Source organism: Pezoporus occidentalis, unplaced genomic scaffold (genome assembly GCF_034315485.1).
Source record: "Pezoporus occidentalis ecotype Australia unplaced genomic scaffold, CSIRO_AGI_Poc_V1 ctg33, whole genome shotgun sequence".
NCBI classification, from domain to species: domain Eukaryota; kingdom Metazoa; phylum Chordata; class Aves; order Psittaciformes; family Psittacidae; genus Pezoporus; species Pezoporus occidentalis.
This window is the reverse complement of record NW_026915268.1, coordinates 6,053,913-6,075,237: the sequence shown is the minus strand read 5'-3', so window position 1 is coordinate 6,075,237 and position 21,325 is coordinate 6,053,913. Positions and strand designations below refer to the sequence as shown.

The window sequence follows — 21,325 nt, the reverse complement described above, 5'->3', positions numbered from 1 at the left end:
GCCGAAGAGCTCATCTCAGTCTCCCCTCTGGCAGGTTAAAGCCATTCCCCTTGGCCTGTCCCTCCAGGCCCTTGCCCAAAGCCAGTTTCCTTTTTTAATCACAACTTGTTTGTGGATCTTTGGTTAAGCTTTAAGCTGAGCTGACATCTGAGGCTCTTGGAAGCTGAGCTCCTCCACTTGCCCTGGTCTTGGAGGGAGCTTCGGGTGCACAAGCCCCTCCAAAGCAGACCAGTGAGGCACTTGGCTGTCAGCAGTGAGTTTGTGTTGCTGGGGGTTATGTGCTGGTACCAAAATAGAGCTGGCAAAGCCAAGGGGTCAGGAGAAGAGAGAGACTCGAGGGTGTCCTCGGGAGCCTCACAATGTGCTGGGGAGGTGGGATTCCCGCCTGTGCTCGCTTTGTTCCTGTGTGCAATCTCCAGCCTCTTTTCCTGTACCTTTATTTTTCTCTACAGCTATAAATACAGCCTGTCCTTTGTTGTTTGTGTGTGTTCAGCAGAACAATCTGGCGCGGTTGATTTCATTACAGCACCTAAGATTTTATTGTGCAGAGCTGCTTTTCACTCTTCTACTCTTCTCTGTGGTGAGGTGAGGAAGAGGAGGGGCTTCGCTGCTACTCAACTCAGTCCCTCTGTTCACATCGCTCCTCTCTGTGCACTCGTGCTTTGGGCAGCTCCTGGCTTTGGTTGACTCAAGGAATGCCCCAGCTCTGCTGCCTGCTCTGGTGATGCTGGGACAGTGGGTGCCAGCTGTGGGGACATCCTGCACCCCTGTGAGGTGTCTTGCTGCGGCAGATTGGCTTTTCTGTGCTTTTATTTCATTACTTACTTTTACAGCCCTTTGTATAAATCTAATTATCCATCTGTTATGCTACATTACAGCACTGCAGCTTGTCTGATGTGGCTTTTTGCCCTGCTCCAAAATACTAGCTGTCTTAGCCTTGCCCTGTCTGGGCTTAGGTGAGCCAGTTTACCTCCTCGCAGTGCTCCCAATGGCTCTTTACCTTGGCCACACCACGAGAAGCAGCTCTGCTCTGCGCTTCCACCTCAACATCCTTGTGACTGCAGAGGACCAGAAACTCACACTGAGTAATTCCCACTTACATCACCTATCTGAGAGCAGTTTTCCCTGGTTAAAGCCAATGTCACAGTGTCCCCAGGGAGTTTGGGGCTTGTTTGTAACGTGATGTTATAGCCTGCTGGCTTTCAGCAGGGATGTTGGAGGGCTCTTGAGAAGCTCAGCTATATCTTGCTGGTGCCTGGGACATAGATACATGCTTGATAGCAAGCCAAGGTCCCTCCAGCTTTTGCCAGGCAGTCTTCCATGCTATTTCTGCCTCCCTGGGTGACTCATGCTCCTTGGTTTAAGTGTCACATTAGCCCATCAAAATCACAGTCACGTGCTCACCTCCAGCTTATTCTGTGCGGTTCTGTTCTCCTCTTAGCAACAAATACTCAATAACCTAATTGCTCATTAAAAACCATACTTGCATCTATGTAATCCATTATGTCACGTTGAGACGTGTTGCTCTCACAGGGACGCTGCTGCTCCCCCGCTACTGCAATGAGCGCCTGGCTTGGTAGAAAGTGAGAAGGCAGCATGGCATTGAAGTGGAGATTTTCATCTTCTCAGGGGTTATTTTATGTCTCTCCTATATTCTGTGCTTTTGAACATCTAACATTGCTTTTATGCCTCACATCTTTCATGCGAAATTGTTGTATTGTGTTGCCTGTTGAAACCTAGTTTTCCTTTTGTCAGGTTTTCCCCCCCTCACCCCTGCTTTCTTCTTGGCTGTATTTTGATTGGAACGACTGGCTTAGGGCTCCATTTTCCTGGGTGGTTTTTAATCTCCTTAAGTCATAGCTCTGAAGGCCTTTGTCTGTAATAAACTCAGCTCTGAGCTGATGCTCGGAGAAGAGTCTTTCTAGGCCAGTTCTGCTGCATGCAGACCTCAGTGAGGGCTTTGGGTGTCTGTGCTTCATCCCTCCTCCTTCCAGCTGCAAACAGTCGCATGTAGCCTTGTTGGGGTTGGGGTTATTTTATTGTTACCTTGTACATCTCATACTGTGTGTGCAGATGTCCTTTTCTATAGCCTGGGACTCTGCAGTAATGGACAGCCTGTGTTAAACATGTATTTTTATTTTATGCACCAACCCCTCACGTGAGCATCAGTTGCTGGTATCCTGTGGCAGAGCCGGGTGGTTGTTTCAGAGGTTGAGAGGGCTGTAGAATCGTTTCTGTTGTATTCATAGAATCCTAGGATGCTCTAGGTTGGAAGGGACCTCAAAGCTCATCCAGCTCCAACCCCTGCCACGGGCAGGGACACCTTCCACTAGAGCAGCTTGCTCCAAGCCCCTGTGTCCAACCTGGCCTTGAACACTGCCAGGGATGGGGCAGCCACAGCTTCTCTGGGCACCCTGTGCCCGCGCCTCAGCACCCTCACAAGGAAGAGCTTCTGCCTAAGAGCTCATCTCAGTCTCCCCTCTGGCAGGTTAAAGCCATTCCCCTTGGCCTGTCCCTGCAGGCCCTTGGCCAAAGCCCCCTCCAGGTTTCTTGTCCCAGTTATCCTTCTCATAAGAACAAAGTTTTGAAGGAGATGTAGCCAACCGGTGCGTACCTGGGAAGTCTTGGATTTGGAGCTGGCAGGGCTCACAGCAGCTGATAACACTGCTGTTTCTGATGGGGATAGTTCATGCCATAGCCAGTAATTCGAATGCCACAGGTAAAGCATATTCTCCCCATGTGTCACTTTTCACTGGGACTATTTTAATGCTGTTCATTTCTTTCTTAAACCTGCAATTTACAGTTCAGTTGTGCAAGGATTAACAAGCTGCTGATCATCCTGCCTCTTATTTTCTGCCCTTATTCAGAGTCTCAGATTTACAGCTGTAGTCTGGCCAGAAATTACTGAATTCCAGTCCAACCTTTAAGCATTGACACCATAATGATCAGTTTTATCTCTCTATCTATTATTTGTCAGGAAATTTTAACACGAATATACTTACAAGAGCTGTCAGAAATCCTCTAAATAGAGAGGCCTCTGCAGAAACCATTGGCCTTCTCATGGTGCTTTTGCTTGCATTGCTTTGGTTTTCCAGGACTTACAGAAATGACTTTTTTCATTGCCTTTCAAATTCCTACCCAGGTGTGATGAGGCACAAGAAGCCAGGCAAGGCCTGGAGCTGTAAAGCCACATTTCAGCCCCAAGCAAGAGCCTCGGTGCACTCTCATTATCTTCATTAACAGTTTTTAGTGTGCAAACCGGGGAGGGTGAGGTGAGCCACGCTGCCTGCTTCTGATCCTCAGGTTATAGCTCAGCCTAAAGAGACTGTACTAAATTTTTTAGGCTGTTTCACAGAGTTGCAGACTTTGATCCCTGGCTTTGATTTCCCAGGTGGCATCGCAGAGCGCAGGTTCTGGCGAGAGAAGAGCCCTGGCTAGCTCTGTGATTATCTTCCCTTTTCACCATCACCCAGGCTTTCATCAAAGCCCCAGCTCCCCAGCCTGTGCCCTGGGGGGGCGGATGCAGACAGTGGTGGTGACAGCGGGTGTGTGGCCCCCACCACAGCTCCAGCCGGGGCAGGGGAAGTGCTGTGCTCAGCACCCTGCTCCTGCCCGGCAGAGCATCCCCTCCACTGCACTCCCCCTCTCACCTCTCTTTTTGGTCTTTGCCTGGCCTCAGCAGGATGCTCGGAGTGAGGAGGTGACCCTGGTTTCTCTCTAGGGTCTGTTTGGTCTGTTGGCTACAACAAGCAGGCCAAATGAGAAATGCTCCCCGTGTCATCACGGGTCCCGGGGTCCCTCTGCACCACTTGGCTTTCCTTTGCTCAGATGTACTTTAAATCTCAATCTAATTTTGCTGCCGTATTGCAAGTTCCCACCTAACTCAAGAGCTGCTCTTGCCTCAGGGCTGTGATGCTGCTTTTCAGTCTTCCCACATCCCTCGCATGTGCGGCCTGGGAACACTCGAAAAGTCTCTCCTAAATTTGTATGTGTGTACTTGAGGTCATCCTAGGAGCAATAGGGTGTCTGTCTCATAATGGATAGCACTGATAAAATCCCTTGCTCAGCAAAACAGGAGCTGCTTTCATGGAGGCAGTTTGCCAGTGAAGATGGCAGAGAAGCTCATGCTGGATTTCAGCAGCAAGAGCCACATCCCCTGTGCTGCTCCTACTCCTTAACATGCCCAAAACAGTGTCCAGGGAGAAACAGCAGCGGTCCCACGAGCAGGTCCCTGACATCAAGCTGCAGGGGAATGGCAGCACGTTGGGGATTGCAAGCTGCAGCCCATGGGGAGGCTGTTTGGAGGGCTCTGATCCATTGTGCTGGCGGGTCCTGTGGCTGCTCATCCTCGTCTTAAGGTCTTGCTGCTTCCACAAAGAGCTTTAATGGAAGAGAAAAGGGAGAAGGGTGCAAACGGCTTGTGGAAGGTGCTGGGTCCATCCCTGCCTTCACCACCCACCAAGGCAGGACCTGCCACGGGGCACAGGGCACTGTGACAGTGCTGATCGCTGCGCCTCAGCCTGTGGGTTTATGGCTTCTCCCATCTCCATGTGCTGTTGAGGCTTGTGGTGTTCTGGCAAACCAGCCTTGACTGTAATAACGTCTGGCCCCTCGTGGGAAGTTGTAACTCCAACGCAGTGAAATAGAAACTGGCAGAAAATGGAGCGTTTCCTTCTGCCGCTGCAGCAGGCAGGCTCCGAGGGGGGGGTGCTGCTGGCTTTCCCTCCCCTGCTTTTTGTGTTTTCCCCTCCCCCCCGAAGGGCATGGTCACCCTCCTCCAGCCACGCAGAGGGAAACGTGCTGGGCTGATGGAGCACTTCCATAGAACCACAGAACCCCAGCCTGGTTTGGGTTGGAAGGACCTCAAAGCTCACCCAGTTCCAACCCCTGCCACGGGCAGGGACACCTTCCACTAGAGCAGCTTGCTCCAAGCCCTGTGTCCAACCTGGCCTTGAACACTGCCAGGGATGGGGCAGCCACAGCTTCTCTGGGCACCCTGTGCCAGCGCCTCAGCACCCTCACAGGGAAGAGCTTCTGCCTAAGAGCTCATCTCAGTCTCCCCTCTGGCAGGTTAAAGCCATTCCCCTTGCCCTGGCCCTACAGGCCCTTGTAAATGACACCTTAAATTTGTACTCGGCAAAGTCACAATTCCAGGAGCTTTGGAAGGAGGCAGCAGTGGGAAACATGAACGTTGTTTGTCTTGGGGTCAAAATGGTGCAGCTTCAGTGTTGCAGGGTGCCTGTGGTGATGTGGGTGGCAGCCCCATCACTGCTAGCTGAGCTTGTCTGCAGGGGTCCCTGGGAGAAGCCGGGAGCATGAACCTGAATTAGTATTGGAAAGCACAGAGTAGAACTGGATGAGCTTTAAGGTCCCTTCCAACCCAAACCAGGCTGGGATTCTGGGATTCTATGGAAGTGCTCCATCAGCCCAGCACGTTTCCCTCTGTGTGGCTGGAGGAGGGTGACCATGGTCTTCAGGAGCAGAATGATGGATGGATGTGATGGACATGGGCATAGGATGGGACAAGGGCTTCAGCCATGTAGGGAGGGCCACATCTGGAGGGGATGTGGTGTGACCCCACAGTCGGAGCAGGTCCTCCCAGGGCAAACTGGGGCTATTGAGGGCAGTGGAGTCCCTCTTGGGAAGCTGCTTTACCTCGAGCACAGTGCTTGTGTTGAGTCCCCATAGGCTTGTGGCTGTTCCTCACCCGGGTTTGAAGCGGGTTAATCTCAACTCTCAAATCTCTGCCATCACTGCAGCATCATGGGGTCTCATTGGAGACAGATTTCATCCCTATCCCAGTCTCAGAGCTTCATCGTGGGGAACATTGTTGCTGGTGCCACCATTCCCTTATCCATCAGGGCTCAGCACAGGGTGAATTTCCCATGCAAGTGCTCCCCAGTCTGTCTCATTGTATTTAGTTCTCTCCAGGCTGCTTTGCCCTGGGCCTGACAGTGCAATTTGTACAGATCTGGGCTGAATTTTCCAACCATTCAGATGAGTTGGTTTTGTTAGTGGGAAGCCTGGGCTATTGGTAGTAGGCGTTAACCACTGAGAAGTGAGCAGTACTCCTGCCATCCGGGAGGGCTTCCTGACCCCCAGAGGTGCTCCTTGGCAGAAACTCCATGGTTCAGAGATTTTAGTTAGCTCTCATCCTGCAGGTGAGCAGCCAGGCATGGAGGGGCAGTTCCATTCGTCACTTGCGTCCCTTGCTAGGAGAGGTTTTGTTATTTATTGTAGACAGATGTGGCAAAGACGCTTGGATATCCCAACCTTCTGTGCTCCTTGAACGGCACCAGGAGGTCTCCAGTGAGAGGAGATCCTCTTCCAGTGCAGGCATACTCAGAAAGGCACACGCTTGCTCTGGTCTCCCTTGCCCAGAGTGACCGCCGTGAGTGATTCTGCTGCTGTTGGTGTGGTGAGGTTGGGGAATGCCCGTGTCCTGGAGCGTGCATCAGGTCCAGCTGGACCCAGGCACCAGAGGCTGGTTTGCTCCCAGGGCCGCTGCAGCCCGTGGGACCGTGCGGTGAGAATCTCCTCTGCGGGAGGATCCTGAAGCTCCTTCCTGGCCTGTCCGGGCAGGTCACGGATGCGCCTGTGCTCGGCAGGGGCCTGCGCTGCTGCAGCAGGTGAGCGAGGAAGGAGGAATGGAAAGTGGCTCCCAACAACCCCCTTCCCCTGCCTCGAGGTCAGCCTGGTGACTGCGGTCAGAACCCTGCATCCCGGGGGTACCGGTGACTCCTGGTGCTGCGGGATGCAAAGCCTGGGCGCAGCAAGGGGGGTTCCTGGCACCTTGGCTCACCCAGATGGAGCCATGGGTTTAACGGAGAGCTGCTTCCTGCCCAAATCCGTTTGTCTTCTGGGCTCTATTACAACCCTGCCTCTGTCTCTCTTGTCTCTTGGCTGGTGCTGGGCTCTGGCTGCTCCAGCAGCTTCCTGGTGGCGGTCACAGCTGCGGGTGTTCTGCTGTAGCAGGGACGCGTTGCCTTTGGCTGGCTGCAGTGCCACTGCTGCTTCAAAGAAGAGCAAAAGCTCGATCAAGTGCTGGAGCTCTTCCTCAGAGCACAAGAGGCTGTGATCGGGGATGGAGGCTGTGAGAGCCCTGCCAAAGAGGGAGCCTGTAGCACGTAACCCCTGCCTGCCGCCTTCAAAGAGGGGCTAGAGGTGAAGCATCTGTGCAGCCGGTACCCAGGGCCATGGTGAGCAAGGCTTGGCCTTGTCTGAACCAGGGGCAGCTGCAGACAGGATGGGGTCCTCTGCTTGCAGTCCTTGGGGAGGAGTGCTTGCTGTGAGAGGTGTGTGTGGTGAGGCCAGGCGCGCTTTGAGATGGAGGCACCCGGACAAGCAGAGCCGGTGCTGCAGCAAAGGGGTGCTTAAATAAAGGAGCACGTTGGCAGCAAGTGAGGAGCACGAGAGGGGAACCAAGAACTGAAATGGAAAAGGCTGTTAAGGAATAGATGTGATGGGAAGCGAGAGGATCAATAGCTGCGAGGGAAGCACAGGGGAGGGCTCCCTGCCAGGGGAAGATGGGTAGGACACATGGTGGGGTGGCACTGGTGGCTCTGTGTGCCCTTCCCCAGCCCCCTGCCATCCTTTCAGGCTGCATCAGTCATGTGCTGTGTGTGAGGTGGTCTGCAGGGCTTCACACCTTCACAGCCGCAGGCTGCCAGCAGTGGGAGAATGGGGATGCTGTGGGATCAGGCTGGATTGGGCCTCGTTTGTGCCCGCTCTGGGTGCATCCCACCCTGCTGTGCCTGCTCTGCTGGTGACCTGCCTTCCGCTTCCTTCCCTGCAGCAACCCCAAAGTCCAGATAGAAGCGATTGAAGGGGGGGCACTGCAGAAGCTCCTGGTGATTCTGGCTACGGAGCAGCCCCTGGCTGTCAGGAAGAAGGTGAGTGAGTGGGGAGGCACCTCTGGGAAAGCTGCTCTTGTGCTGTAAGCGCTCCTGGGGCACCAGTGGCACCGGCAGCCTGCGGGTCCCTGCTTTGCTCCCAGGGCTGCAGGGCTCAGCCAGCCCCACAGAGGACAGGGCTCGGTGCTGCGGCTCCTCTGTGGGGCGAGGGCAGCCGGCAGGGGCTGATGGGCACGGAGCTGATGGTTGGAGGGAGGTGATCACTGGAGCCACTGCTGGGTCCTGCCCTCGGTGGCTCTGGAGCGAGCGGAGCAGCGCTGAGAGCCCCCAGCCAAATGTGCAGCCCTGTCCATCGGGCCGGGGCTCCTCGCCGGGCTCCCTGGAGCATGAGATCTCATTACCCTCGCTGCAGCGCGTGGTGCCACCTCAGCTTACGGGCCGTGCCGCTGTCTGCTGCTCCCCACATCCCAGCCCCACCACTTAACAGTGACCTCCTGCGAGAGGGGTCCCATGGGGCGAGGGAGCCAGCAGCTCACTCAGGTCAGTTCACCTGTTGCATGCCGACAGTGACGTGCTGCTGGTGTCCTAGCACCACCGGGCTCCCCTTTAGTCCGTGGTAAGAGTCCTCCACCGAGCGAAAGGCACAGGAGAGGCTGGGGAACCCCTTTGGTTTCGGCCATGGGTGTGAGGAGGTCCCAGCTTGAGAAGTGCCCCATGGGATGCCCCATCCTCAGAACACCTCCCAGGAGTGGCCATGGCTCAACCCAGAGCTCGTTTGGGGTGGGAAGGGGTGGCTGGGTGTGCAGAGACCCTCACCAGCATCCTTGAACCCCTGCGTGCTGGGTGTGGGACAGCTCTTCCCAGTGAGCCTGAACTGGTCCCACAGGCAGCTGCTGGAGAAGAGGAGCAGGGATGCCCTCGGTGTTGTCCACGTTCACATGCAGCGTTATGAGAGCCTCCGAGGGTCAAACCCCCTTTTCCAGCAGGACAGAGGCTCTTAATTTCCAGCTCCCATGCTGTGCCTCCCAGCTCTCTCCAGAGCAGGATCCCAAGCACAGGTTGCTGCCCCAGCCCCTCCCCATGCCTCCCTCCCCGGTGCACAGCAGAGAGGCCAGAGGTGCGTTTCCTCCCTCCGCTGTCCTTTGGCCTGTGCTTAAAGCAGGAGTCGGAAGCGTCCTCGAGTTCACCGGCGGCAACTCGGAGGATGGAAAATAGGCGCAAAGGGACTGGGGGAGCTGTCGGCTCGGATCTGTCCCTGCGCAGCGGGGATGTTCCCTCCGTGCTCCTCGGTGCGGAGGAGCCGGCTCAGCTGCAGCCCTGCCCCGGGCGCTCAGCCCATCCCCTCTGCAAGCCGGGGCCGCCACAACCGCACCGGTGCAAGGTTCGGCTGCTTGGCCCCCAGCTGCTGCCCCTGGGTGCTCACCCCGCACTGCTCAGGCCCAGGAGGGACGTGCGGGTGATGCGGCAGCAGCACGGAGCTGGCTGGCGGCTGTGTCCTGGGACACATCCTGGTGGTGGCCTCTGGGCACAGGGGTGCAGGGGGAGGATGGTCCCCAAGTGCCCACATCATCTCGAGGGGGTCAGGCTCTGCTGAGCGGTGCTGGACCCCCCCTTGCCCTGCGTATCCCATAGCCAGGCTCTGTACTGAGGGCTGGGGGGAGTGAACTGCGTGGAGAAGCAATGGTGTTGGGTGCTGGCAACAGGCCCCTCTGGTTGGTCCTTGTAGCAGCCATGGTGACGGTCCAGGTTGGAGTTTGGGTGGAAGTCACCCAGGTTTGGGCAGCCTTGCAGCACCAGGAAGGGCTGGGATCAGGATAAAGGGGACTCTTGGAGATAGCCCTCAGCAAGGAGCAGTTTCAATGCACCTGCTGGGGAGCTCCACACAAGCGGGCTGGAGCGCGTGCCTCCTGTCCCCATGGCGTGCAGTAAAGGGAGGCTGTGCCAGATGCGGCAGCCATGGGCACGGTGCTGATGGACCTCTCTCCCCACCAGGCGCTCTTCGCGCTCTCCTCCATGCTGAGGCACTTCCCCTACGCCCAGCAGCAGTTCCTCAAGCTCGGCGGCCTCCAGGTCCTCAGGAGCCTCTTCAGGCAGAAGGGGATGGAGCCCCTCCATGTCCGTGTGGTGACGCTGCTCTACGACCTCATCATGGAGAAGGTGAGGAGCTGGGAGGGAGGGGATGGGACCGAACAGGCACCCTCACCCCTCACTGAGCATAGGGGCCGTCGTGCATCCTCATGGGATAGGAGTGAGGAGGAACCCATCAACCACCGGTGCTCTTGGGATGGGTTCCCTCCAGCTGCAGGACACGAGTGCCTGGGAGAGCTCAGAGTGAGCTTAAACCACGTGCCAGGGACCAGGTACCAGCCACTGCTGCTGTGCCCCTGCCGCTGGAGGGGCTCCATCCCTGGAGCCCAGCCCGAGCCAAAGGGGTTTATTTCCAGATACCTTGGATTACTGCTGTAAATGTCAGTTTGAATCCTGCCCGTCCTCGCCATCGCTGCTCGTTCAGTGTGTGTGTGCCGGTTCTCCAGAGGATGGAGATTAAATCCACTTTCTGTTTATAGCCAATTTGTCCTGCAGGTTATTACTGCTGCAGTGCTGGGGTCTCGAGCACCGCAGAGCTTTGGCTGTTTTAAACCAGTTGTTTTCCAGGAGCCTTTGTAAAGGTGCAAATTCTTTTAGCAGGTCTGAAATCTGCGCAGGTGCTGGCTCTAACGTGCAGCACTCACAGAACCCCAGACTGGTTTGTGTTGGAAAGGACCTTAAAGCTCACCCAGTTCCAACCCCTGCCACAGGCAGGGACACCTTCCACTGGAGCAGCTTGCTCCAAGCCCCTGTGTCCAACCTGGCCTTGAACACTGCCAGGGATGGGGCAGCCACAGCTTCTCTGGGCACCCTGTGCCAGCGCCTCAGCACCCTCACAGGGAAGAGCTTCTGCCTAAGAGCTCATCTCAGTCTCCCCTCTGTTGGTTTGCAGTGCGAGGTGAGCAGCCCGTGCCGCTGCAGCACCACCGTGGTCATCATTGCAGAGGCCACCGGCCGAGCAGGGAGGATCCATTGAGGAATTCCATGTTACCCACAGCTGCTGCACCACTTGGGCCCCGCTGGTGTTGGGGAGGTGGTGGGAGGTTTCCTGGCCACCCCCTCTGGCCCCGGTGTTCCTTGGGGCAGGTCCCTGCCTGCCCTGGCCCCTGCGGGCACCGTCTGGGCTCAGCAGCATCCCTGAGGCATTCCGGTGTTTGGGGTTTCTGGACAGGCTGGGAGAGGAAGCTCCGGCTGTGGCTGGAGGAGCCAAGCTCTCCCCCTGGTCACAGGAGCAGCACAAAGCCCCGCAGTTGTGTTTGCTCCGTGTTGCAGGAGCAGCTCCAGCAACAGCCCCAGGGACTTCACAAGTCTTGTGCTGAGCTTCTTCCCCTCGAGACCCTTCCAGCCCCACGCGAGACCGAATCCGTTGGGCGCCAAGAGTTTCCCAGGGTGGGCAAACAGCTCCTGTGGATAATTCCATGTCAAACACAACCTCGGCTTGGTTTCCTGTTCCAAGTCACCCTGCAAGGCGGCGTTCCCAGGTGTGCGCCCTGCTCCCCCGCCACGTGCTGCCTCCCGGGAGCAGTCACTCTGTGACGAGGACATTAATCCGTGTCCCATCACTCCCCACAGGTGCTGCTGGAGGACTCGCAGCACGGGGACCACCTGGAGGAGAAGCTCCAGCAGTACCGGCAGGTGAAGCTGGTGCCGGCGGTGGTGGAGCAGGACTGGTGCGTGGTGGTTTCCAACCTGCTGGCCGTGCCGGAGCACGACAGCCGCGAGAAGGTGCTCAAGATGGTGGGGGTGCTGATGGCCTTCTGCAGGGAGCGCTACCGCGGGGACCCGGCGCTCAGCACCACCCTCAGCCTCCTGCGCAGCGAGTACGAGGAGCTGGCGGCGGAGGAGCAGAGGGAAGGGGACAAGGACGGGTACTTCAGGGAGCTGCTGGGCTCTGTGAACACCATCATCCAGGAGCTGAGCTGAAAGCAGCCCTGGGATCCCTCCGCTCCAGGTACTTCAGGGCAACAGCGGGAGCCTGGATGGCACCAGTGTACGCGCACCTCTGAATAAACGCTGGACTCGCTGAGCTCCCAGCACCGCGAGCGCGCCAGCAGCCTCCTTAATACAGCCCACACGTGTGGGGCGCGTGTCCCTTCCGTGGGGAAATACAGGGAGCTGCCTTGGAGGGCATGAGGTGAAGCCTCAGCTTCCATTGCCCCAACCTTCCGAGGGTTCTCAGTCTGTCCGCAGGGTTATTTGGGGTGGGAAGGACAGGGGGATGCGGGGCTGCCCGTGCTGGGCAGCTCTGCTGCACAGAGGGAGGTGTTTGTTCCCGCAGCTCTGCTCTGCCTTTGTTCTGCCCCACGGTGCCTGAGCTTGGTTTGCCTCTGGATGAAGCATCTCAGCACCCACACGGCACCGTTTGCCTTTGGATTGCTTTGTGCTGGTGCAGGGGGACAAGCACTGGCTGGAGGGGCTCTCTGCAGCCTCTGAGCCAGCCTTGGCTTGGAGCAGGACGATCCCTGCTTCACTATTTCAGCCCTTCTTGAGGCTGGTGTGTTTCTGGCAACCATTTACAGCACGTCCCTTGTCACTGTAAAGCAGTGGGGCTGATTGCACATTATTGAGGAGTTTGCTTTTTGTCCTTCTCTTTCAGGTTTCGGTTCAGGCTGTTTTGCTGGGATTAAAAATGACTTCTCTGTTACTTTCTTCTGAATGCGTTCCTCAGCCCGTCCTGCCGGGGCTTTGCTGGGCAGGTTAAAACCAACCCAATGGCAGTGGCCAGGGCAAGCTTGGGCAGGAGCTTTCCTGCAGGAAGCCTGAATCCCGGAGCAGGGCTGGGGGAAGAGCTGGGGGTATCGGCACAGGGATGTCCCTGGTCCTGCCTGGCCCCATCGCTGCTGCACTGCTGGGCTTAAGGAGCTGGGGCAGGTCCAGCTCCTCATGACAGCCTGAGTGAGGAGGGAGCCAGCAGCAGCTGGGCAGCCCCCTCCCTTCAGCCCCCAAAGCCAGAGCCCTGCTTTCTAATCTTAAATGCCTTAGAGCTGTGAAGAGCAGCAGCAGCAGCAGCGCAGCTGAGGAAGTGCACAGCGTTAAAGGAAGCAAAGTAAATGTAAAGTAAGGACCTCCTGGCCTGGCTTTGAGCCCTTTGGCAGTGGAAGGCACTTGCGGTGCAAAGGCTTTTTGAGGCCTCGCGCAGCCTGGTCCTCTGCTGCTGCTCAGTGACCTTCACATCGAGCTGTGGTCAACCCCACATCCTCTGCTCTGGGAGGGGGATGTGCAGGAGCCCCCCTCCTGTTTGGGGCACCCTGCAGTGGGGCTGGGGTTTGCTCTCCCACCTGCCCTTGGGGTCATTCCGGGGAGGCAGCTGCACGGGGGTGCTGCTATCAGCTTTGCACCTTTGGGTGCCTTGCCCTTCTCTGCACCCATCGTGTCCCACCCAGCCAGAAGAGCCCCTGGCCCACGGCTGCCCTGCCTGGGGCTGGGCTCTGAGCCAGCAGCAGCAGAGCTGGGGTGGGCAAAGGGAGAGCTCTGCACGTTAAAGGCATTTGCTGAACAGCGTTAAACCTCGGCCCGGGAGCCTTCACACGCAGTTAAAGCAGCACAGATGCAACGTGGCTGAAGTGAATTAAGAGCACTTGAAATCTGGAGTAAGACGATCTCCCGGGGGGTTAACGTGGTTTCACTAATGAATGCACTTCAGAGACAATGTGGGCTCATCTTCCTGTGCAGGCAGGGCCCTGGGGCGGGCAGGGGGCTGCTGAGTTGGGCATAGCCTCACCGGGTGCTGCCATCCCACAGCAGCACAAAGAACCCCGAATGCTTCCTGTTCAGAGATGTTTTGGGATGTCTCAGTGCCCTCCTCTTCACTGGAGAGTGATGCTGAGCTGATGGGGACGCTTCAGCTCATGGCTCACCATCAGAGGTGGTGCTGGGACCCTTTCCCACCTCACACCCACACAGCTTTTCCAACAGGACGCAGTTGCACTCCCTCCCTCCAAGGTGTTGCAGCTGCACAAGCCCTTCCCCTGTGCTTCATTACATCAAGCAGTAATCACTGTAATTCTTTCCATTTGTCTAATAAAGCTGAAGCTTTGCTGGAGTCCGGACCCCCCTCACTGTGCAGCTGAGCATCACCATGCAGCTCAGCATCACTGTGCAAGGCAGCATCACTGCACAGCTCAGCATCACCATGCAGCTCAGCATCACTGTGCAGGGCAGCATCACTGCACAGCTCAGCATCACTGCACAGGGCAGCATCACTGCACAGCTCAGCATCGCTGTGCAGGGCAGCATCACCCCCTGATGTGCTGGTGCCACACAGGAGGATGAAATTACCTGACACTCTCTTCAGCTGGGCCTGTAGTGATAGGACAAGGGGGGATTGATGGGTTTAAACTTAGAACAGGGGAGGTTTGGGTGGGTATAAGGAAGAAGCTCTTCCCTGTGAGGGTGCTGAGGCGCTGGCACAGGGTGCCCAGAGAAGCTGTGGCTGCCCCATCCCTGGCAGTGTTCAAGGCCAGGTTGGACACAGGGGCTTGGAGCAAGCTGCTCTAGTGGAAGGTGTCCCTGCCCGTGGCAGGGGTTGGAGCTGGGTGAGCTTTAAGGTCCCTTCCAACCCAAACCAGGCTGTGGTTCTACAATTTGACCTCTCCAGACACAGACACACTCCTGTGAGGAGCAGCTCTTGGGTAGCACTGTGCTGGGTCTGTGGTCCCTGATCCCCTTGAGCTTCCCCTCAGCTGTGCTTCCAAAGCAGCTCCCATCAGGTAGAACCCTGTTTCCCTCTGTTGTTCACCTGATGCTCAAAGTTTGCAGCATAAAATGAACTGACATTTATTTAAAAGCTAAATACACATCAATCTGTCTGTACATCCTAATGGACGGGGTGGGGTTTAGAGCACATTAGTGGATTGGATTTTGGGGGGAGTAATGAATGTATTTTGGAGGGAGCCACTGCACAGCATGGGGATGTGACCTTCAAGACAATTATATTAATACCAGGAGAGAAAAACCTCGTATTAGTGTAAAAGCAGTTAAATAATTACAGCTAAAACAAGCTCTACAGCTTAGCTGCTCCATTAACCCTTCAACATCCATGGCAGCAGCAGGTTTGTACCCTCCGAGCATGTTAAAGGTGTATGAAAACCATAATTCAGTTAGTTATTCTGGCCTCAAGAGGCTAAAACGTTTGAAAACACAATAAATTTGGCAAAAATCCCCCAAGACCCATTTAGCTGAATTCTGCTCCGTGTTTTGGTAACATGACAGCAATAACCTTGATACGGTAAATTATAAGCTGATCAAGGTAAATAAAATTATAACGTAACATTGCCAAGGCTCGGCTCTGAAATTCAGATGCGGTTTAAAACACTAACTACAGAGCAGGCTGCTTTCCATTTTAATGGCTGCTTTATGGAAACAGCAAACGCGACTTTGACCCGTGCGAGCACCTCTCCTCACACACTGGACTTCATGGGCACGTGTAAAACACACTGGAATCCATAACGTGTAAATCAGACAGCACAATTATACTTTGCAGCTACAGTTATCGCAAATAACGTATAGTCTAAATTGCAGCCTGAGCAAACAGCTTTCCTGGGTGCCTCTGGAAGCCCAAGGCGGGATGCAGAGCAATTATGAGGAATGAGCACGAAGCTGATTTGCATCTGAATGGTGGGGGGGTGGTGGTGGGGGGGAGCCGAGCCCATTCCCTTCACAGCACCACAATACACCAGCTGGGCAAAGCAACTTTATTAGTGTCCCACAGCAAAATACATGAGGAAGCTGTAAGCAGGCAGTCGGTTTCCCCCCCGCTGTCACACAGGAGTAAGCAGCCGCCTCCACATCAGCCGTTTCCATGGGTTTGCTCCGGGTGCTGCCCCAAAAAGGCTGCTGGCAACGGAACCCGTGAGGGCTCCGTATCCGTGTGGGAACAGCCCAGGGGCCGGGAAAAGCGGCATCGCGCAGCGGATGTGCCACCGGGAACATGGGGAACGCGACCCTCTCCCTCCACAGGCACAGGGAATGGCGGTATTCCAGGTGTTCCCTGCCTGGGCACGCGTCTCCCGCTGCGTTTCCATACTCCTCTGAGCACACAGAGCTTGTTCCCTCTCTCCACCCCAGCAGCAGGAATACGCTAATCCACACAATACGTTCACTAATTTCTCTTTGCCTGAAAAGATCTAATTCCCCTCACTGGATCACAGCCTCCGAGTAGCATGAGTCAACTGTCAGTGTTAACCGTTAGTGTTACTGTCAAACCCTCTTTGGTTATAGGATGGTTTATTTAAAGCAGGATTATACAAAACGATTTTCAGCTAGAAATACCCCCCTGAAATCTAAAAGCCATCTAAAGGAACACGCTCCCGCAGGCTGAAGCTACGCTGACCGATAGGAATTAGAAATCTGAGTTGTTCCCCCACAGGATCTAAAGAGAGTTATCAAAATTATATTAAGGAAATACATTTTGAGGAAGGGTAAACTTCTGACAAATCCTTGGCATATGAAAAGCAGAGTTCTGGAAGGAGCAGTAGTGGGCTACAGAAAGAAAGAACCGAGACACAGACCTCGCTTTAAATACTCTCCATGGCCTTGAATTCACTGAGGGCCTGCACCGGGTTCACGTGTTTCTTCTGGGATGCTCTCTTGATTTTAGTTTGGGTTTCGTCCTGTTTCTCCCTCTTGACCAGGGGTTTCTTCTCCGGAGCCTTCATCTTCCAGGAGACGGCGGGAAGGTTGAGTGAAGCCATTCCCTGGGACTTCTGGTACTTGGTGGATGCCACATAGGAAGCCTTCACGGTTTGCACCACCGCATTCATCAGGTTCTTGGCTGCTTGGATAAGGGACATGGCACTGTCCACCTGCCAAACAGTGACACACACGTGTTACACGGCATGCAAACCGCAGGAATACAGCATTCCAGAAAACACCACGGTCCTGAGGGGTAAAAGCACTCAAACACTCATTTTTCTGGGTTTTCTTTTGAAATCTGAGATTCCAGCTTTAAGGAGATGTTTTTGTTTAGGCCTAAGTGGTGAAAACCTGACTTGTGCCACCAGAAATAAAGGGCAGTGTTTCCCCACGATCTGTGCCTTTTCCATACTAACACTGACAAGATTTGGATTCTCCTGTTTGCTTTTGTGACTAAGCTTTAACAGTAGCTTATTCTCTAATGAAATTAATAAAGCTGCAGTAATACCTTAATCAGTGATAATAAATACTTAAATCTCCCTTAAATACTCAGCTGCATTGGAAAGGAAGGATCACAACTGCATCTTCAGGGCCTGGAGTCCTTTCCAAGCTGGTTCCTGACTCAGAAAGAGCAATAAAATGAGAAACCCCCATTGCCAAAGCTTTACCGCACGGCAGAGCTGAAGAGCCAACACTGGGGCACGGTGAAAGAAAAAGGCCCAGTGAGGTGACCCCGCTCCCCTGGAGTGCCCTGCTCCAGATGGGACATCTTATGTGTGAATTCCCAATGGTCTGGGGCACGTTTTCAGTCTTGGGTTCAGCACCTCTGCTCAACTGCCTCCACACACTGCAATTCCTGTGCTGTAACCATCTAAGGAAGGTGCTGGAGGAAGCCCTGAAGGCATTGCTTGTGGAGCAAGCTGAGCAGGGGGGTGGCTGCTTTTCTTACAGTGCTGGGACCTTCCTTTCCATCACACTGTGGGGCTGAGGACCACAATGGCAGATCAGATCTGTGCCCTCCAACACACCAGAGTCAGCTGCTTTCCTCTCCCCCATCAATACACTCAAACACTTGCATTGCATTTGACTTATTTCCATGAATCTCCACAGCAGGAAGGATCACATTAAATGCAGTGAAAGCAGGGAGCTACTTCCCTAAACGACTTGTCAGATTGCTTACGGGGCAAGCTCTTGCTGGCTTGTAAAGCTCTGTTTTCATGTTTCTGTGGTAGCTGGATGGGGCAGGATGTTAACAGTGAGATTTTCTGTTAGACAGGCGAAGTCCCTGGGCTGCCAGAGGTCTTCACCTGATCATCTGACAGGAGTGGAACACTACTGCTGGCAGTATTTAGCCCCAGTGGACCGGATCGTAGGGAAGAGGCAGAACCAGGAGATGACACTACAGATGCCAGCCTGTTCATACAACTAATTCATGGCAGAAGGGTATGCAAATTTTGAAGACACTGAGTAACTGCAGTAAAACCCTGGAGTATGTATTACTGCATAATGTCACATCTACTGCTTTGACAACCTGATGCCTCCAGCCTTCCAGCGAACAGGACATCAGCACGCACCAGAGGCGCACAGCAACACAATCTGCAGTTCTAGCTTGTTTGCAGGGAAGAAGATGTGCTGTAAGTTTAAGCACCTGAAATACCCAAATGGCAGAAGGTATAAAGTTTCTTCCATTTGCTTTCCAGGATTCAAACAGCAGTAATGGCCTGTCAGCCGTTTCCGTCCCTTCTTCGAATCTCCCACCTCAATCGTGACATGGATGGGCAAAAGCACCAGTGGCCAAACACACCCATCCACGGCAAGGAAGAATGTGCCAGAAGAAAGGAAGAATTTAGCTCCACCTCCCTCCCCCCAGATATCCATCACACAGATTCCTCTTAGGAGGAAGCATTTCATGAACTACAGTTCAAAAATTCTTTGCTAAGTAATGGCTAGAATGAGGAAGCAGCCTGGCCCGGGGCAGCTTTCGCTGTCATCAACCAGAGCAGCCACTAAAACTCCCTGCACTCCTCAGGGCACAGCTATTTTGAAATACTAACATCTCAGGAGCATTGCAGGACCCCAGCACGTCCCATGGCTGTGCAGAGATGTGGGGTAGGTTTAGCTGTGCTGATTTAACCTCAGTAAGAGTGAAAAACAGGCTGGAAAAACAGCAGATTACACAAAGGTCAAGTGAATCTGTCTACAAATGCTGCTGAGTAATGAGAAATGAAGTCTGTATTTCCCCCCCTTTCAAACAGTGTTTCCTCCAAGAACAACAAGGCAGCACAGGCAAATACTGCTGCATACATTAAAACTTTGACTGAATGCTCCAGAATCTCTTGTGTGTATTCTATAATGTTTAGCATAAAAGCTTGGCTTGGAATAACTGTTAACCCTGGAAATAAAACTGCACGAACCAGACATTCTACAAAAAAGCCTCCAGCCCAAACTTGCTGTTTCTCAGTGTCAACCTGGTTTCATTGCTGGATGCAACACGTATTCCTCTGTCTCTTCAGCCATATTTATTTATCCTTACCACTCCCCACAACTACCTGAAATGAGGCTGTAAGGAGGTGGGGGCTGGTCTCTTCTCCCAAGTAACAAGTGATAGGACAAGAGGAAATGGCCACAAGTTGCACTAGAGGAGCACCGGGGGAGGTTTAGACTGGGTATTAGGACAAATGTCTTCCCTGGAAGGACTGTGAAGCACTGGCACAGGCTGCCCAGGGAAGTGGTGCAGTCAGGATCCCTGAAGGATGTGCAGACATGGCACTGAGCAGCATGGTTCAGTGGTGGCCTTGGCAGTTAACAGATGGATCCAATGCTCTTAAAGGTCTTTTCCAGCCTAAACGATTCTGTGCTGTTGTGCCACAGTTCATACATACCCCAGACACAACCAGCTCCCCTCCCAGGTTCTGAACTTCAGCCTTCACTTTGCTGCAGATGTTCAGCTGGTGGCAGTACAGGGCGATGCGCTGCAGGTAGGCCAGGAGGTCCTGCTTGCACGCAGAATCAGGGCACTGGGGAGGAAAACAAGGTGAGGTTTTACTTTACAATCACGAAAACCGGAACAGAAATCATTTAGGCAGAAACCAGACAATTCCATTCTGTAACAGCCAACGTGCTCCAGAGAGCATTCCCCTTTCTGCTGAGCCTTGGTTTTCAACAGACAACTGAGCAATAGATGGGCATCACTAAATACATATAAAAAACCAGGAGCAATAAACACAGGCTATCAGAACAGAATCTCTGGGGCTCCTTGCAGCTGCACAGCTGCCCCTGAGCTCGCTGAGAGGAGGAAGAGGAACAAGAGGAGGAGGAGAGCTAGCTGACCTCTCCAGAGCAGGTCTGGTAACTATGAGAGGCCCCAGGACACAGCAGCAGTGATTTTGACATCAAGATCTCAAGCTGCAACCAGCAGGCACTACCAAACCCAGCCTCCCTTCTCCATCCTCAGTATTCTAAGCTAAGAAATTATCAACTCAACAGTTACTCAATCACACTGGCAGAGGAGGCATTTTCCTCATTTCGGCTCCCGATTTCTCAGCAGTGTGGAAACGAGATTCCTCATCAGGCATGAAATAAAAGTTTGAAGGTGCTTGCTGAGGCACTCATCTGCAAGATGAAAGCGACTGTTTCAGCTCTGCAATTGAAATGCTGCTCAGAGAGCTGCTTCTCAGGCAGAAGGGAAGGGCCATCCCTTGCTCGCAGCCGAGCACGAGGTGATTAATAAGCCAAGCTCAAAGTGGATTTCAAAACAAGAGGAGCCCTGCTGAGGGGCACAAACAATCCAAACCAGGAGCTGCAAGCATAAGACAAAAAGGCCACGGGAAGCCTTTTAGTGCCAGTGCCAGTCCTGTGGTATCATTAAAAAGGCAGTGAACACGGTGGCCAGAATCACTCCTCCAAGGAATAACGGGGCTGTCTCAGACTTACTGGCACACTATGGCTATATGAAGATTAGTGAATAAAGCTGCTGGCATGCCCTGAACTACAAACCCTTTGCCCACCAGACTTTCGTGCTGCTGATGAATAAACCCAAAGGCATGTGTGCCATGGTCCTGGGGTGCAGCTCCAGTGCCTAAAAGGGCTACAAGAAACCTGGAGAGCAGCTTTGGACAAGGGCCTGTAGGGACAGGCCAAGGGGAATGGCTTTAACCTGCCAGAGGGGAGACTGAGATGAGCTCTTAGGCAGAAGCTCTTCCCTGTGAGGGTGCTGAGGCGCTGGCACAGGGTGCCCAGAGAAGCTGTGGCTGCCCCATCCCTGGCAGTGTTCAAGGCCAGGTTGGACACAGGGGCTTGGAGCAAGCTGCTCTAGTGGAAGGTGTCCCTGCCCGTGGCAGGGGGTTGGTAATGGATGAGCCCTTCCAACCCCAACCAGTTCGGGATTCTATGATAGTGTGGTCATGTTCTGGTGCTTGCAGGTGAGGACACCCTGCTGACAGCATCCACATGGAGCATTTGCTACCCACAGCAATTCATTTGCCAAAAGAGACATTTAACTCTGAAAGGATGGTGAGTGTAGCTAGTAAATATGTTTGTTCTATCCAGGGCCAGACCAAGTGGGTTTTCTAAGCCAATGTACTTGAGCACAGCAGAGGCGAAAGATCTGTACTATATGTTGCATACAGAGATGTCCTGTATGGCAGGCTGCTGAGCTGTGATCCAAGGCAGCACACACACATACACAGCGTGAGGACATACACTACAATGGGACTCTTGGCAAACTGGGACAAGCACGTCAGGCTGTGCAG

At 54.2% G+C, this 21,325-nt stretch overlaps 2 protein-coding genes across 6 annotated transcripts in view; one reads left to right on the top strand and one right to left on the bottom strand.

Annotated features, from left to right (window-relative positions):
• SIL1 (SIL1 nucleotide exchange factor) overlaps positions 1–12,434 on the top strand; it is a 198,853-nt gene extending 186,419 nt beyond the window's left edge. For 4 of the 5 annotated variants that reach the window (XM_062629274.1, XM_062629273.1, XM_062629272.1 and 1 more), the window contains exons 9-11: positions 7,796–7,892; positions 9,846–10,010; positions 11,514–12,434. In XM_062629274.1, coding sequence (XP_062485258.1) covers positions 7,796–7,892; positions 9,846–10,010; positions 11,514–11,864 — 613 coding nt within the window. In that variant the 3' untranslated portion in view covers positions 11,865–12,434. The remainder of the gene's footprint in view (positions 1–7,795; positions 7,893–9,845; positions 10,011–11,513) is intronic. The other variant, XM_062629275.1, reaches the window with a different exon arrangement.
• Positions 12,435–15,620: 3,186 nt separating this feature from the next.
• The window catches only part of CTNNA1 (catenin alpha 1), a 253,319-nt gene continuing 247,614 nt past the window's right edge, over positions 15,621–21,325 (bottom strand). Inside the window, exons 17-18 of the mRNA XM_062629260.1 lie at positions 19,457–19,591; positions 15,621–16,744 (exon numbers count right to left, since the gene is read on the bottom strand). Of these exons, the coding sequence (XP_062485244.1) occupies positions 16,457–16,744; positions 19,457–19,591 (423 nt within the window). The 3' untranslated portion in view covers positions 15,621–16,456. The remainder of the gene's footprint in view (positions 16,745–19,456; positions 19,592–21,325) is intronic.